Raw genomic sequence first — 14,003 nt, 5'->3', positions numbered from 1 at the left:
AAGATTAATTTTTACATTTCTTACCTTTCAAATCCAGTATATACCTGTAGTGCGTGGATTTTGCAGCCCTTTAAGTTTGCAATTATCTAATCTAAACTGAATTGTTAAAATTGAGCTAATCTATACCGTGATACAAGATCAGGCAAACACCGTGTTTAATTTTAAAAGTATTGCTTATTAATAGAAGGCTTGACAAAAAAAGAATCCACGTTTCTTCCCTCGAAGTAACAGTCGTAAGCGGCTAAGATAAACCGCATAAACGACTTCATCTCCACGATAACAATTCCATTTTATCTAACAGTTATATCAAGACATTACATAAAAACATAATTTTATAAGTCGACTAGAGCGGCCTTACATACACATAGTACGATTGGTATAGGTGCACCGCTTCGTCATCAACAATCATAAAATTGCATTATAAGTATAGTATACACTATTCTACTTCTTAATGCTACCGTACTTCAATTACTGCTGTAATTAGCTGAAACTACTACAATACGTTAATTGAACATTGTCCTATCAAGTAGATAGAGTAAAAAGCGATCTGTAGTTGATATGCCATAGAAAATAAGCTGGAATCTCTATCATATGTTTGCTTCTAGAATAAGAGTTGCAACTTCGGTATGTTTGACTTGATATGCATTAACTAAATTTCTCTTTTAATTTTGGTAATACTCTAGCATAGACTAATTAGCAAGTATGACTGAAGAAAGTCCGAAGCCGTTCTTTTCTGATAGCAGCAATTTATTCAAAGCTGTTCTCTTACTGGTTCCTGTTATTCTTTTGGCTTTCTTTATTTCAGTATTCAATTCTTCTGCAGCGAAGGTTAGATAACACTCGAAATTTAAATTTTGTCTATTTTAATCTTGTATAAAATGTCATGATGCATCCTCCAGCTTCTAAAGTTGCTAATTTGTACTATATTTTTAAAGAAATAGCCATTTAGTCCTAAAATTTAAGATTAAATAAGCTCCAGATAAGCTAATTTTAATTGATTATTTTCACGAATAGCTGCCATCATGGTCTGTCTTCGAGGATGTTGCGTAATTCAGGATTAGATAGAAAATAGTCTCATTTACTTGACGAAAACCATCTTATAACATTACTAAAACTAGTTTATGATCAGACATAAGCTAGTATAATAAACAGAGCTATTCAATAGGAAAATAGATAAAATTTTGCAATTTGTGCATCATTATTTAAAATTATGGTGATGACTTACAGTATATGAGAAAAATTTACGGTGTCAATCAATAATAGCTCATCTTGATCAGTTTAAGTCATTCAATAAGACTAACCACTAAAACTTGAACATTTTCATTTCATAATCTTGTAGGATCGGCTACCCTTACCACCTTATTCTACATCTCCCTATCTACAATGCGTTGAACAGCAATTGCATTTGGCACTGTCAGAACAATTTCAAGAAGAATACAAGGGAGATTTTTATACCTTGGCTGAAAATTATCCACAGAAACTAAATGAAATAGTCAATGCAACCTTTATCAAGTGCAGTCCTTCCCTTGATGAATCGAATCAGCAAGCTAATAGCGATAACCAACCACCCGTATCAACAGAATTAAAAATATTGCTACGTCGTATGCAAACTATACGCCGTGAAATCAGTATAAAAAAAGCTAAAAGTTCTGGAAAGCGAAAAGCTGCAAAACGTGAAAATGAGGCTTTGAGAAAATTAAAAATGTATAACTTCCTCCTGTGGGCTAATGAAGACATTTTTGCTGGTAGTGACAATCAATTGAAAGAGCTTATTGAACTGATCAAAAAACAACAAACTTACTACCAGAAACAAAATCAGTTGGATCCTGAATTAACACTAGCTGTAGATAAATCATTTCAATCACTAGGCGTTCAATTAAGATCATGCTTATCGCCTCGATCGCGATATTCTAAGATTACCCATAGCTCTAATCCAATTATCAATTTTTTTATTTCAATCATTGATAGAATATTTAGAATGATATAATGATGATTCTATCAGGTTCCAAAGTAATTTCTGCTCTTTAATTTTATATAATGGTTTCCTTTTCCTTAAAATTCAGCGTAACATCTTTTCCGTTTTCAATATCAGCAAATTCTTTACCAAGTATCTCAATTTTTTCTTCAAATTTGTACTCATAGGCTAATGAATTATTATAAGATTATTGCATACTAACGCATCCAAAGTGCAAATTCTGTCCTCACGATCTTTTTGACAAGCAATTGCAATTAATCAACTTTCAAAATTTATTTCAGAATTTAAATTTCTTTCGATATTCATTGACGCAATGCAAGAATTCTACGAGTTTTATCGATATTAAACAGGCGTAAAACGGGAATGCTCTAATCAGCATTAAATAACTACTGCTATTCTACAAATACTCAATGGAAAAAAATTTTCCTTGCAAGTAATTCTTTAAACTATCGCTAGAGTTTTGCTAAGATTACGGAAATAAAGAGCCGTGATAACTGTTAAAAAATCATTCTCCCGCTGGCTTATTTATAAGTACTGTCTTGATTGCAGTCGAAAATTTTGATCATTAATTTCGAATTCGAGCTTAAGCATGCCACATTTAGAAATGGAAAAGTGACTCGAGCTTTTACCCAAGCATAGATAGAATTCGATTTATGCAATCTTAATGTCTTATGCTTGACAGTATTCTGTAGTAATAAGTACTAATTTCAGCCCTACAGTTTTCCAGTCACATAATGAAGTAAGCCCTCAAAGTAGCGGTTAAAAATAGTTTATTACCTCAAATGTAATTGCTGAATATTACAGTAGTAGAACTTAAGATAACACAACTACATACACAGCTAGCTCAAGGCTACTAACCTATCTTCCCTTCAAAGGAGTTGGCCTTTTATACATTCATAGAAAGGATTATTAACAAACATGTTGATTAAATTCCCGTTTCAGTCAATTTAAGTAAAATCCTACTTAATCTTCCCTGTACTATTCCTTACTCTACTTAGCGTTCAATATGGCTCCTGCAAGTGCAGGGCTCCTAGTTAGGGATGATTGTCATCCCTCACTTTTGTTTGTGATACCCATAACACAAAATAGGGTGTATCTAACACCGCTAATCTACTATATTATTAACCCGAGGTCTCAACATAATCTAGTTTTCCTACATTTGTATAAATAAGCCAAGAGGGTAACTATGTTCACCAATTCTCCTAGCCAAGATTTTTAAATGCTGAATAGCTTGCAACAAAAGTGGCTAATATGCAGGACAGCTAAATTTATATAGATAATTATATATTAATTATTAATGATGAAGTAAGATAGACCTATACTAGCCTACCGTTCTAGCCAATATTGTAATTTCCGAATAGCATGCAATAATAAAAGTTAATATGCACTACGGCTCAATTTGGGTAGTTAATTAATTATTACTGTTGAAGTAAATTAAATTTTGAACAGAGACAGCAGTTTACAAATATAGCTAGCATATCAATTTGGATTATCCCCATTTAAATGAATTTTATTACGTTTTTAAGTAAGCTACAGGCTTTACATAAATAGTCATTGTCATTTAATTATCACATGCTACGTTTTTAACATATCATAAAACTTGCTTTAGTCGACAAGACTAATCTAAATGAGAGCAATATGTTCTTTAACTGCAATAAGCACCATAAGTATTATCTGTTAACTTAGTCATTCGTACAGAAGATCGCATCGTTGAGATACTGCAAACCCGGGGTAAACTAGACCACTATCAAAATAAAGAAATGCGAATAGCTAAAGCAGATTAAAAATAGATAAATCTTAGCTCATATATTATTGAATTCAGATAGAATTATCTTAATCTGTTCTCTACAGATGCTTACTGTAAAGTAACCGTAGTTACAGTAAATTAAACAAAAATTTTTGTCTTACATATGGAGGCCGTAAAGCGAACGATAACAGTGTATAGAACTTAAATACCCAATTTAATGACTCCAAAATTTATTGCGCTAAGGCTTAAGCACTTATAATAATTTCTTCAGAAATGAAACGGCCATCGAAAAATTTAATATTAATCATTACATTTATTAAGCAAGAATATGACAACTATGAATCAAAAGACATCTGCGAAAAATTTAGAAGCTTCTTTTGTGAATTAGAGTAAATTTGACTCTTGAAATTCATTTATTAATCAAAACGTGCGATATCTGCTAGCATTACTCTATCATTATATAGTTCTAAGTGGTTCGAAAGCCCCTTTTATCTTAAATCTCATCTAAAATTTTCTCAAATTCTCTAGCAGATGAGGTAATTACATCTACTACATTGGAACTATACGGTTATAGAATACTTATTAGCAATATTTAATTTCCGGCGAATAAATCAAACTACAAATGCGTGGATCATAATATCTAGTACATCTATTTCTTAATATTTTCGATAGGATTACTCACTAGATGCTAAAATTATTGACCTGTAGGGTAAACTTGACGAGAGAGAGTAAAATTAACTTGCTTGGTAGCTCCGGAGGTAACTGTCACCGTTTTAGTGACACTAATATAACCAGGATAGGATACTGTAGCCTTATATGTTCCTGGAAGCAATAGTCTCCAATAGTCACCATACTCTGTAGCATAAATGATTTTATTTCTACCCTATTAGACACAAGAAATAGAAAAATGAGCCTAAGATGACTCCGAATTAAATTTTCCTAATTCTATAAAGCATCTTATACAGGCATGAAATATTTGAAATTTTATTCTTATTTCTTGGTATAATTTATAAATTAAAGCTAATGCATAGGATTTTTATGTAAGACAAGAAAAGTGCACGACATTTTTCAATATTTAAATAATTTATCAGTTTAACAATTTTAAGGAGTTAGGAGGATTACTGTACCACTTTATGCGCAATATTTGGAAATTAAAGTTATGCGCTATCGAATTTCTCTCTAGTTCAAACTTGGATACAGATTATCTTAACTAACCTGGATTACGAGAGAAGCTCCATAAATTCCTTGATTACTTGAATTAAGTATAAAACCTTTGATGCCACGATGTATTTGCTCGATATACTTTAATAAGGCATTTTTATGATTCAACCATTCTTTTTGTAGACTTGTTCCATAAGGATACTTTTGACAACCCGTTTCGATGGTAATTTCAAAGCAATTGGTAGTTAAATAATTTACATCTTGCATACCACCTAGACAGATGATAGTAAGTAAGAAAGTAATATTTTAAGCATTAATTAATACATGATATTAAAATTGATTATGCGATGCAGATCCATTTTATGAATTCTGTTGAAGCAATCTATCTTACCGGATATGGCATACCATGCAGCTCCATTGGTAATTCCGTTAGAGAAACTTTTATTCTGGTGACTACGAGAATTACGAGAACAACTTTGCCCTTTCCACATAGTAGGATGAGCATAGGAGTAAGTTTTAGCTAATGATCGAAAAACATCATCATCAGGGGTTGTACTATAGACACTTTGGCCAGACAACGTGTCATCTAAGGGATAGCTAGCTACCAATGCACCACCATGGAAATTTGCTGATAGAACAAATGGATAAGCATTCATCCAATTCATAACTAAGGTTGTTTCCTGCTGTCTTGCTTTATAATCAAAATAGTAGCGGCCTTGACGAATAACTATATCATGTAGTGTAGGAAAATCACGATTTAAATCTACCCCACGTGAATTATAACGGCCTGTAGTACCAGACCAATCGCCTTCTACTGCTTTTTCCCATCCATCAGGATTCATGGTCGGCATTATATGCATTCGAACCGAATTGATTAGCCGTGTAACACGAGAATCGATGTTATAATTGCTACAAAAGTATTCTATCAATAGTAATAGAATTTCGCGACCGGTGACTTCGTTGCCATGCATATTACCGACATACTTCATTTCTGGTTCTCCAGCTTCATGATTGCCCGGATGATCGGAAATTTCCATAACCCACAGTGTTCTACCTTGAAGAGACTTACCGATATCATATAAACGCATAATGGAAGGGCAGCGTGCTGCTTGCTGTTTCATAAATGATGTAAGCTGATTATAATTATGATGCTGGAAATGTGTCGGCTGTATAGCTCCATCACTAGCGGAAAGGATGGCAACTAGGAATAGAACGATCCAGTTCATTTTCTGCTTCAGTCAGTGTATATCAATAAAAATCAGAATCTCAACAATTATATAAACACTTCGTTCTTATTCTAAATCATCGATGTATTACTGCCTTTATATAATATTTTACGGACTAAATTTGTTGTCGTGAACTTATTTGTCAACATTCAATTTCATGAATGGATGCTCTTATATATACATACTCATGTAACCACTGTAAATTGATTACTTCATCATTTGAATAATACTCGTTATCAACAACGCATGATTTAGAATTCTGTAAACACTTTGAAACAAATTCATGTCAATATGATCACAACATCATAACCACACTGAATAGGATGATTTTTTAAATTTTCCCATGCAGCAAACATGCTAAACTTGAACTGACCTTGCAAATCTTGATTATTTACAAAATTGACAAAGTTTTCTAAATACCACAGGATTTTATGTCAACATCACGTCATTTTCACACCTTTCTCTTGAAATTCACTTGAATAGAGATGCTGCGTAAGTATGCATATCTGAATGGTTTTCTGATCCAATCAACGGTAGTAATAATGCTGTAAAGATGTTATAGGCTGAAGGCTAAATCGAGTTCTAAATTATAGCAGTAGAGTCACCGAATGAAAGCCTGTTTACCAATAAATGATGAAAACATTCCTTTTTATTATTTTTCCTAGAAAATTCATATCTTGAATGCAATTTGTTATATTGCTAAACAAAGTCTAATGATTAATACTATTTAAGAGTTTTGCTTTCTTTAAATTTAGGCATCAAAACTTATCAGTAGTAGATCCACTAATTTTTAATGTACACAACGTATGTATAGTCAGCACTAGGAAAGATTCATTTTAATCTACGCATTACTATAGAATTAAAATTCTCAGTGATCAAATTTCTTGAAAAATTATGTAGAAACTTGAATTAGAGAAGTAATTAATATATTTTTCAATACCTAGAATGGTGTTTTGAACGAGAGTTATATTGCGGTAACTGACCAACTAAGTAGAAAATCAAAGTACCATGCATGCTCCAAAAATAAAAATCTTTTGAAAACTAAAATGGATGCTTGTGCATAATAATTGAATGTTATTAAACTAAAGGATAATAATTAGAAAACATTAAAAATTCCACCACAACTCCTCAGAATTGAAACTTTAGGCTTAGACGCCTATTTAAGAGTTACTTTCTTTACAGAATATTACATCACTGATAAAAGGTTTTATAAATCCTCCATAGAAACTTAAAAAACAATTGTAAAGCAATGTGAAATTTTATGTGCTTGAGGATCAAACAGAAAAATAGATACTGTAAGTAAGAAAATTCAATTAATATTAATCTATGGTCAAAAATAGATCTAAATTCATAGCATTTAAACTAATACGGTTCTAGACTTATGAGTATCATTCCATATAATCGTCGAAAAGCATCTTGCTGTTTGAGGTGAGAAAGACTTAATTGTCACAAAATAGATGAGAGTAATAAATATGCAAATTCTGTTATATTCAATCTAATATAACACAATTTTCATCAAAGTTTTTAATATGAATTCTGATTTATAAATATCTCCGAAATTGAAAACAGAACAAAAAGCACTATTCCAATTAAAATTTAAGACTCATTATTATAAAACTCAAGTACATATATATCATTCTTAAATTAAATGAAATCTAATTTGAAAAATCACATTGGATAATTTACTGCAATTTCACTATATACCTTCGTAAGTATAACTCCAGCCTAACATAGTTTAATAACCAACGAAGTAAGATATACATGCACCTGCTATTTTATGTAAAACCGCTTCTAAATAAATAATTTGAATGACAAGCTGTTCATTACGACCATAATTTCCTGGGAAAGCAAATACCACCAACAACTTTATAGTTTAGTTTAAGCATGCATATGCTGACATGAATACATTATATAGCGTAGGGAATGATTAATATTTAATCTAGAATTTAAGTTATTCTATTATACGTTAGTTCCTTAAAGGTCTCAAATTTACTCTATTGTCGCTAATTCATATTGGTTAATGTACTACTTTCAGTATATAGCGCCTTAAACGAAAATAAACAATAATATTATGAAGCTGGAAAGGATTAATAGGTAAATAAAATAGTCATAAATTACTTACGAGGTAAATAATTTAATTACATTGGCAAGAATATCACAAAAAAGAAAATATTTCAACAATTTGAAGTATAAATCTTCCACGGTCGTGCTAGTTAATGACTTAAAATAACGGCAGAAAGCAATTATAATAGTTTCAATATTTACTACTATCTGGTTTCTGTACGGATATTCCGCTTTACTTTATCAGTGCTCCTCCTTTTTATATACGACATTATTGAATCTAATAAATATATTTTGGAAAGAAATATTATTTAATTTATGACGTTTCAAAAATTCGCACTATTAAATAATACCTCTACGAGCTACCGAATTCATAAACTCATGAATAATATCTATCAATTTTTAGAGAAGCTTTGTATCTTTTGCAGCAATCAGCAACTTTTACACATATTAAGTTATTGTCGAACCGACTCTTACTCTTGAATGCTGCGATTGAATATTTTCATAAATAATTCTAACTTGGAAAATTACCAGCGCAATACAATAGCCGATTTTGAAACAGATTATAATTGCATTAAAAATATCAGAAATTTGTTGGAATAATGGCTTAAGAAGAGACTTTCAGGGGGATGGATTTGACTCTCCAGTAAAAATTAACCTTTATTTTGTAATGACTTAAAATAGAAGACTGCTCAGGAAGCTCTTAAATTTTGATATTGACTAATTTTACTACGTAATTTCATCATAAATTATCTATCGTAAATTTTGCATTAATTATTGGCAAAATATTAATTTTTAATATTAATTTTAATATTATTGCCCAACCAAGTTAGTCGTCATGCAGTGGTAAATATAATCAGGAATTGTAGGCCATACAATGACGTATCCATGGCATACATTCTGATGTTTGTTTAAAATGTACTAAATCATCATTTAATTAGACTGCAATCTTATCGAAGTTGTCAGTATAACCCAAACCCTAACCCTAACCCATTAATCATTTAAGGAATATCTATGCTCTTATAAATTTGTCAGAAATACCTCTAAATCTATCCTAAAGTTTTGAATCCTCACAATCTCCATCAATTAAAGTTAAATAATTTGTAGTTTATTTGATCCATTTCTTTACTAACTTTATCAAATTATCAGCCAATTAGAATGTAATCTGTTAATGTAAATCAACGAGTAGATTGATTAATTTTACTGTCATCGGAATGAAAGCTACTATACAATTAAATAATATTACTAATGCGAATCTTATCCATCCATAAGTTAATAAAGCCTACTATATTTATTTATAAGGAAAAATGTAATTTTGAATTATTCGTTTGATATTTCAGGACTTCATTGTTACAGAATCAATACTCTAGAACATATAATAAGGCTAAGGTCACTTCAATTTAGCAGTAGAGTTAATACATACTATTATGGTAACCAATTTTGTTTATTCTTGGAACCTTCAGGATAGAAATACTAGCAACGATAATTTATGGCTGAATGTATAATATTGGTGAAATCATGTCAATCTAGCGGAGAAGCTAGAAGATTCCATAGCGATAGCAATTTTTACATTAGTTTATTTAACTCTGATAGCAGCCCCAGTATTTCTAATAAGACTGATATTAGTAATTCAATCTTGCTTCGGTGTTAAAGAATTGTTTGCTTTAATAATTTCTATATCATTTCTCTCAGCTGTAAAACCAAAATTGGACTACCAATATAACACGGTACCAGTATACCACAAGGCATTACTGGAGAACCGTTTTATAACTTTAGTATATCAGCCACTACTACGCCAAAGCCTTCCCCTTAAGGCTAACATTAATACAATACATGAGTATGAGTATCGTAGAAAATTCTATTGCAATCATAATTTTATATTATTCTCTTGATTTAAATAGAGCACTATTCTAAAAATTGATCAATTACTCTATAATATTTTACGATAACCCATTTTAAAATTTTGTTATAAATGCTATACCGTCATAATATAGCCCAAACCAAATTTCACAGGCAAAAGATTGGGACAGACTTATGATTTTGATGATGTGGAACATAAATTAGTGTTGGATTTTAGATTATTAGCCTTGTTTGGTACGATGCATGATAATGAAATTTTTCATACTTATGATAAGGCGTAATTAGCAGCTCATAATCATTCATATACTGCTATTGAAGATTCTATGTTAGAATATAAATGTACATTTGCAGTACGGTGTAGGGTCACTATTGATGCTAGAAGTAAAAATAAATATTCTATTCATATATAACGATATGCTTAGCTCATCGCACTTTATTCGGTATTCGTGTCTAATTCAATGCCGTAATTTTTACCATCTAGGACTATAGATGATCGTTATAAAATGTTATTACTAATAATAATCAGAATAATTGTAAAATAAGGTAAAATACTGATAAAGAATTGTAGCTACAAACGCTACGAAAAGTATTTAAGACGAAGTGAGCTTTAGACTATTTATCAGTTATGCCTACAAGTCTTCCCAATAGTTCTGCTGGGCTACAGTAGAGCTGTGTGTACAATATTTTGTAAGAAGATCGAATAAGGTTTTAATTTGCTTCAAATTTTGAGAATTTCACAATTAATAAATATTATACGATGATCCAAACTTTAATCTTCTGAATTCGATTAATTATTCAATTAAGAGTTCAAGTAAAATATTAGCTCATTGGTTCAATCGAACCAATTAAGCCTATCAAACAAAAATAGTTATTCTTCTATTCTATTATTATGAACATTTAGATAAATACAATTAAATCAGATTAGATGAATAGATGACGTCATAATAACAGTATTGATGAATAGATAATATGTTTTGGATAACTTCATTACGCCGCTGCATTGCCCTATAATGATTTGATCGTTATCTAAAATTATTAATAATAGGATTGATTATCTTGTTGCCATGGTTAACACTGACTCATGTCGTCCAGTGGAGTTTGATGACACTTCTAAGCAAGAGCAAATTAATTTACGATAAACAGTCTTCATATGAATATTGCTACCGATTAGAAATAATTTCAACTGGCATTACTTTAGACGGCTTTCAACTCCACAACTATCAAAATTATTATAATATATATGAAATCTTATTACTAACGGATCGAAATTGTGGCCACTACCATGGCTAAGGTTACCGAAGCTATTGCTGTTACTCAACAAAATAAACAAGGCGAAAGTATCAGGAGTAAATCTTATAAAAGAGAAGTCATAATGAAGAATGGAAATGATTCAAAGTAAGATTGATCATAAATAATATCATGCATCACCTTTCAAGGCTGGTATGCTATTCATCAATAACGTGTTAGAGTAATAGTTTACAGCTATTATTACTGATATAAGATCTGCTTTACCATTCCTTAATCCGTTATGAATACTTCCCTATCCTATTTAGCGATAGGCAAGACTTAACATAATCTAAAAAGGCGTATTAATCGTGCACTGATGATCAGTCTATCTAAATCTTATAATCAATATTCCGGTAGTAAGAGCAAAGAATTTAACGTTTTTGCTGTAGCTACCTAGATCTTTTTGATGATGCAATTGATCACAAGACTTGGAGTTGATAAATGGGTATCGATATCGTTAAATTATTGGCACTAAGATCCGAGTTTATCTATACCAACACGATAAAAATGACTCTCTGTGTGGAGTCAAGATAACTATCCACTCTGTCCTATTTCTTATAAGATATCTATGACAAATATTTATGGTTTAACTTTAGTTTTAGAGGTTAGAAAATGGACGATAACAGATTTTAAAATTTGAAATTTAATACTCTAAATCCTACAGCTAAATTTTACTGTAATAGTCGCAGCGATAACGAAAACGTTTAATCACATATAGATAAATTTGTCCAAGATCACCATTACGACGATATAAAGTGAATAAGAAAATTGCATTAGACAGCCCATTGCGCTAGCTTATGGGCATATCTATTTCAAAAGCAATTGCTTTTGAAGATCTTAATCCATAGATTCAGTATACTCTTAATGAATTACAAGTCGTGTGGGCGAGCTTTGGACAAATTTTTTATCAATTGAATTGATCGAAATGAGTTAATTGAATAGCATATCAAGTTCAGCATTAATCACATGTAGGTCATTCCAGAACAGAAAACGATGATGAAACGTGATTACGTAGGGAAGGCAAGCATAGAATAGAATGATTACGTAGTACACTTAACATCTAAATATTAGCCAATTGATATGTACACATATTAGTGTTGAACTCTATCAAACTTGTGCCATAAACTCTGTAATACCCAATAAGAATTAGAATTCATATTTTATTCTAACCATAAACTAAGTTATTACTATCTTTTCACCTCGTTTCTCCAATAAATTAGCAATAACAAAACTGACCTACTGCTAGTGTACTGTAGTTAGAAATGGAACTCATCCTTGATATAGATGATTTTTTGATGTCTCGAATTACTAGTGGTTAGCATACAAATTGGATACTGCAATAAATTAGAATCTCGTCACAAAGTATTTTCTTCTTATAATTCTTCTGCCCTTGAGTACAATTTAATTAATTTTGATCTAGAGATTAGCGATTTGCTCGTGCTAGTAATAATTCGACATCAGGCTTGGTTTGGAAGATCAGTTTCGAATAATTATCGTACCTCATAAAAATCACTCCTTAGCACTCGTACTTGTTCAAAATGATAAAAATTTAAACGCTCCGTTTATACTCTAATTTAATTTATAACTGGCAAGGTCTGAGTAATAAATTGACTCATCTAAGCATAGCGTTTTTGGCATAATTAATTAAAGACAGGTTCCAAAGAGATCATTTTAATACTCTAAAATTTAAAAAATGATCAGTTAATAACCAAAATCTTTCATGTGAGTATAGTCGTAGGAATCTATCCATAGTATAAATTACTGACTGACTTTGTCAAACCCTAGAAGTAAATTATGAAACCAACGGTAGCAATTTATTTCACCTTAAAACTGAAAGTTTACTACTTGCTACGACTTTCACATTAATCTAAAATAGATTTAGTAGTTGATACGACTCGAAGTAACATCTTATAGCTTAATGTTTATAGAAGAAATTAATAAAGATATACTTAGCTAATTTGGCCAGCCTAAGAGGCATTGACAAAATCTTAATTTCGACCATCATTTTACTTTATGGATGATAGTCGATCATAATTTTGATAAGGAGATTGATTTATTGTTGAAATTGGTAATATGGGAGAGCATTGATTATAAACAAGAGGTTTATAGCATGTCGAGTGATGGATTTAGATTTTGGCTATAGTTCCGGCGATATTTGGGCTATCATAACTGAAAGAGTATCCTTAATAGAAGAGTTTCACTGAATTGGTAGCAATTAAAAACTCTTGTTAATTACTAGAAGGAACTGTTAGCTTAAATGAAAAACAGCAGAATTTCTAGAAAATCTCATTTAGCATCTGTAATTATATACATTTGCATGAGACAATTTAAGCCTCATAAACAATTGATGGCTATCCTATTATAATTCGTTATTAAAAATAAAATAATTCCTTGATTCGGGGTATATCATCTATCCAAAACACTTTAATTGCATACGTTGTATTTCGATTCATGATCTGAAACTTTTATGGATTATGCCAATTTTAGATAGTTAGAAGAACAAATTTCGATTTCTAAAGAAATAAAACTATTTCAAGTCTTTAAATTTGTATTACGTTCTATCACTTAAATTTAAATCTTTAGATCGACTTGTCTGAATCATATACCCCAGACAAAGTGTAAACCATATAAATGCGAAATTGAACCAACTTTTCTACTTTAAGATCGTTCTCTTATTTATCCAATA

At 30.9% G+C, this 14,003-nt stretch overlaps 2 protein-coding genes across 2 annotated transcripts; one reads left to right on the top strand and one right to left on the bottom strand.

Annotated features, from left to right (window-relative positions):
• Window positions 1-702: 702 nt before the first annotated feature.
• On the top strand, window positions 703-1,987 carry TRIADDRAFT_61881 (uncharacterized protein; the record flags this gene model as incomplete). The annotated part of the gene is made up of 2 exons (XM_002117818.1): window positions 703-828; window positions 1,340-1,987. 2 exons carry the CDS (start codon window positions 703-705, stop codon window positions 1,985-1,987), a joined length of 774 nt encoding a protein of 257 aa, XP_002117854.1.
• Window positions 1,988-4,416: 2,429 nt separating this feature from the next.
• Window positions 4,417-6,109, bottom strand: TRIADDRAFT_33120 (uncharacterized protein; the record flags this gene model as incomplete). Its single annotated transcript, XM_002117799.1, has 3 exons — window positions 4,417-4,605; window positions 4,938-5,155; window positions 5,275-6,109. 3 exons carry the CDS (start codon window positions 6,107-6,109, stop codon window positions 4,417-4,419), a joined length of 1,242 nt encoding a protein of 413 aa, XP_002117835.1.
• Between the last annotated feature and the right edge of the window lie 7,894 nt (window positions 6,110-14,003).

This window comes from Trichoplax adhaerens, genomic scaffold (assembly GCF_000150275.1).
Source record: "Trichoplax adhaerens TRIADscaffold_30 genomic scaffold, whole genome shotgun sequence".
In the NCBI taxonomy this organism is placed as follows: Eukaryota; Metazoa; Placozoa; class Uniplacotomia; order Trichoplacea; family Trichoplacidae; genus Trichoplax; species Trichoplax adhaerens.
This window is presented reverse-complemented; position numbering and strand designations above follow the sequence as displayed.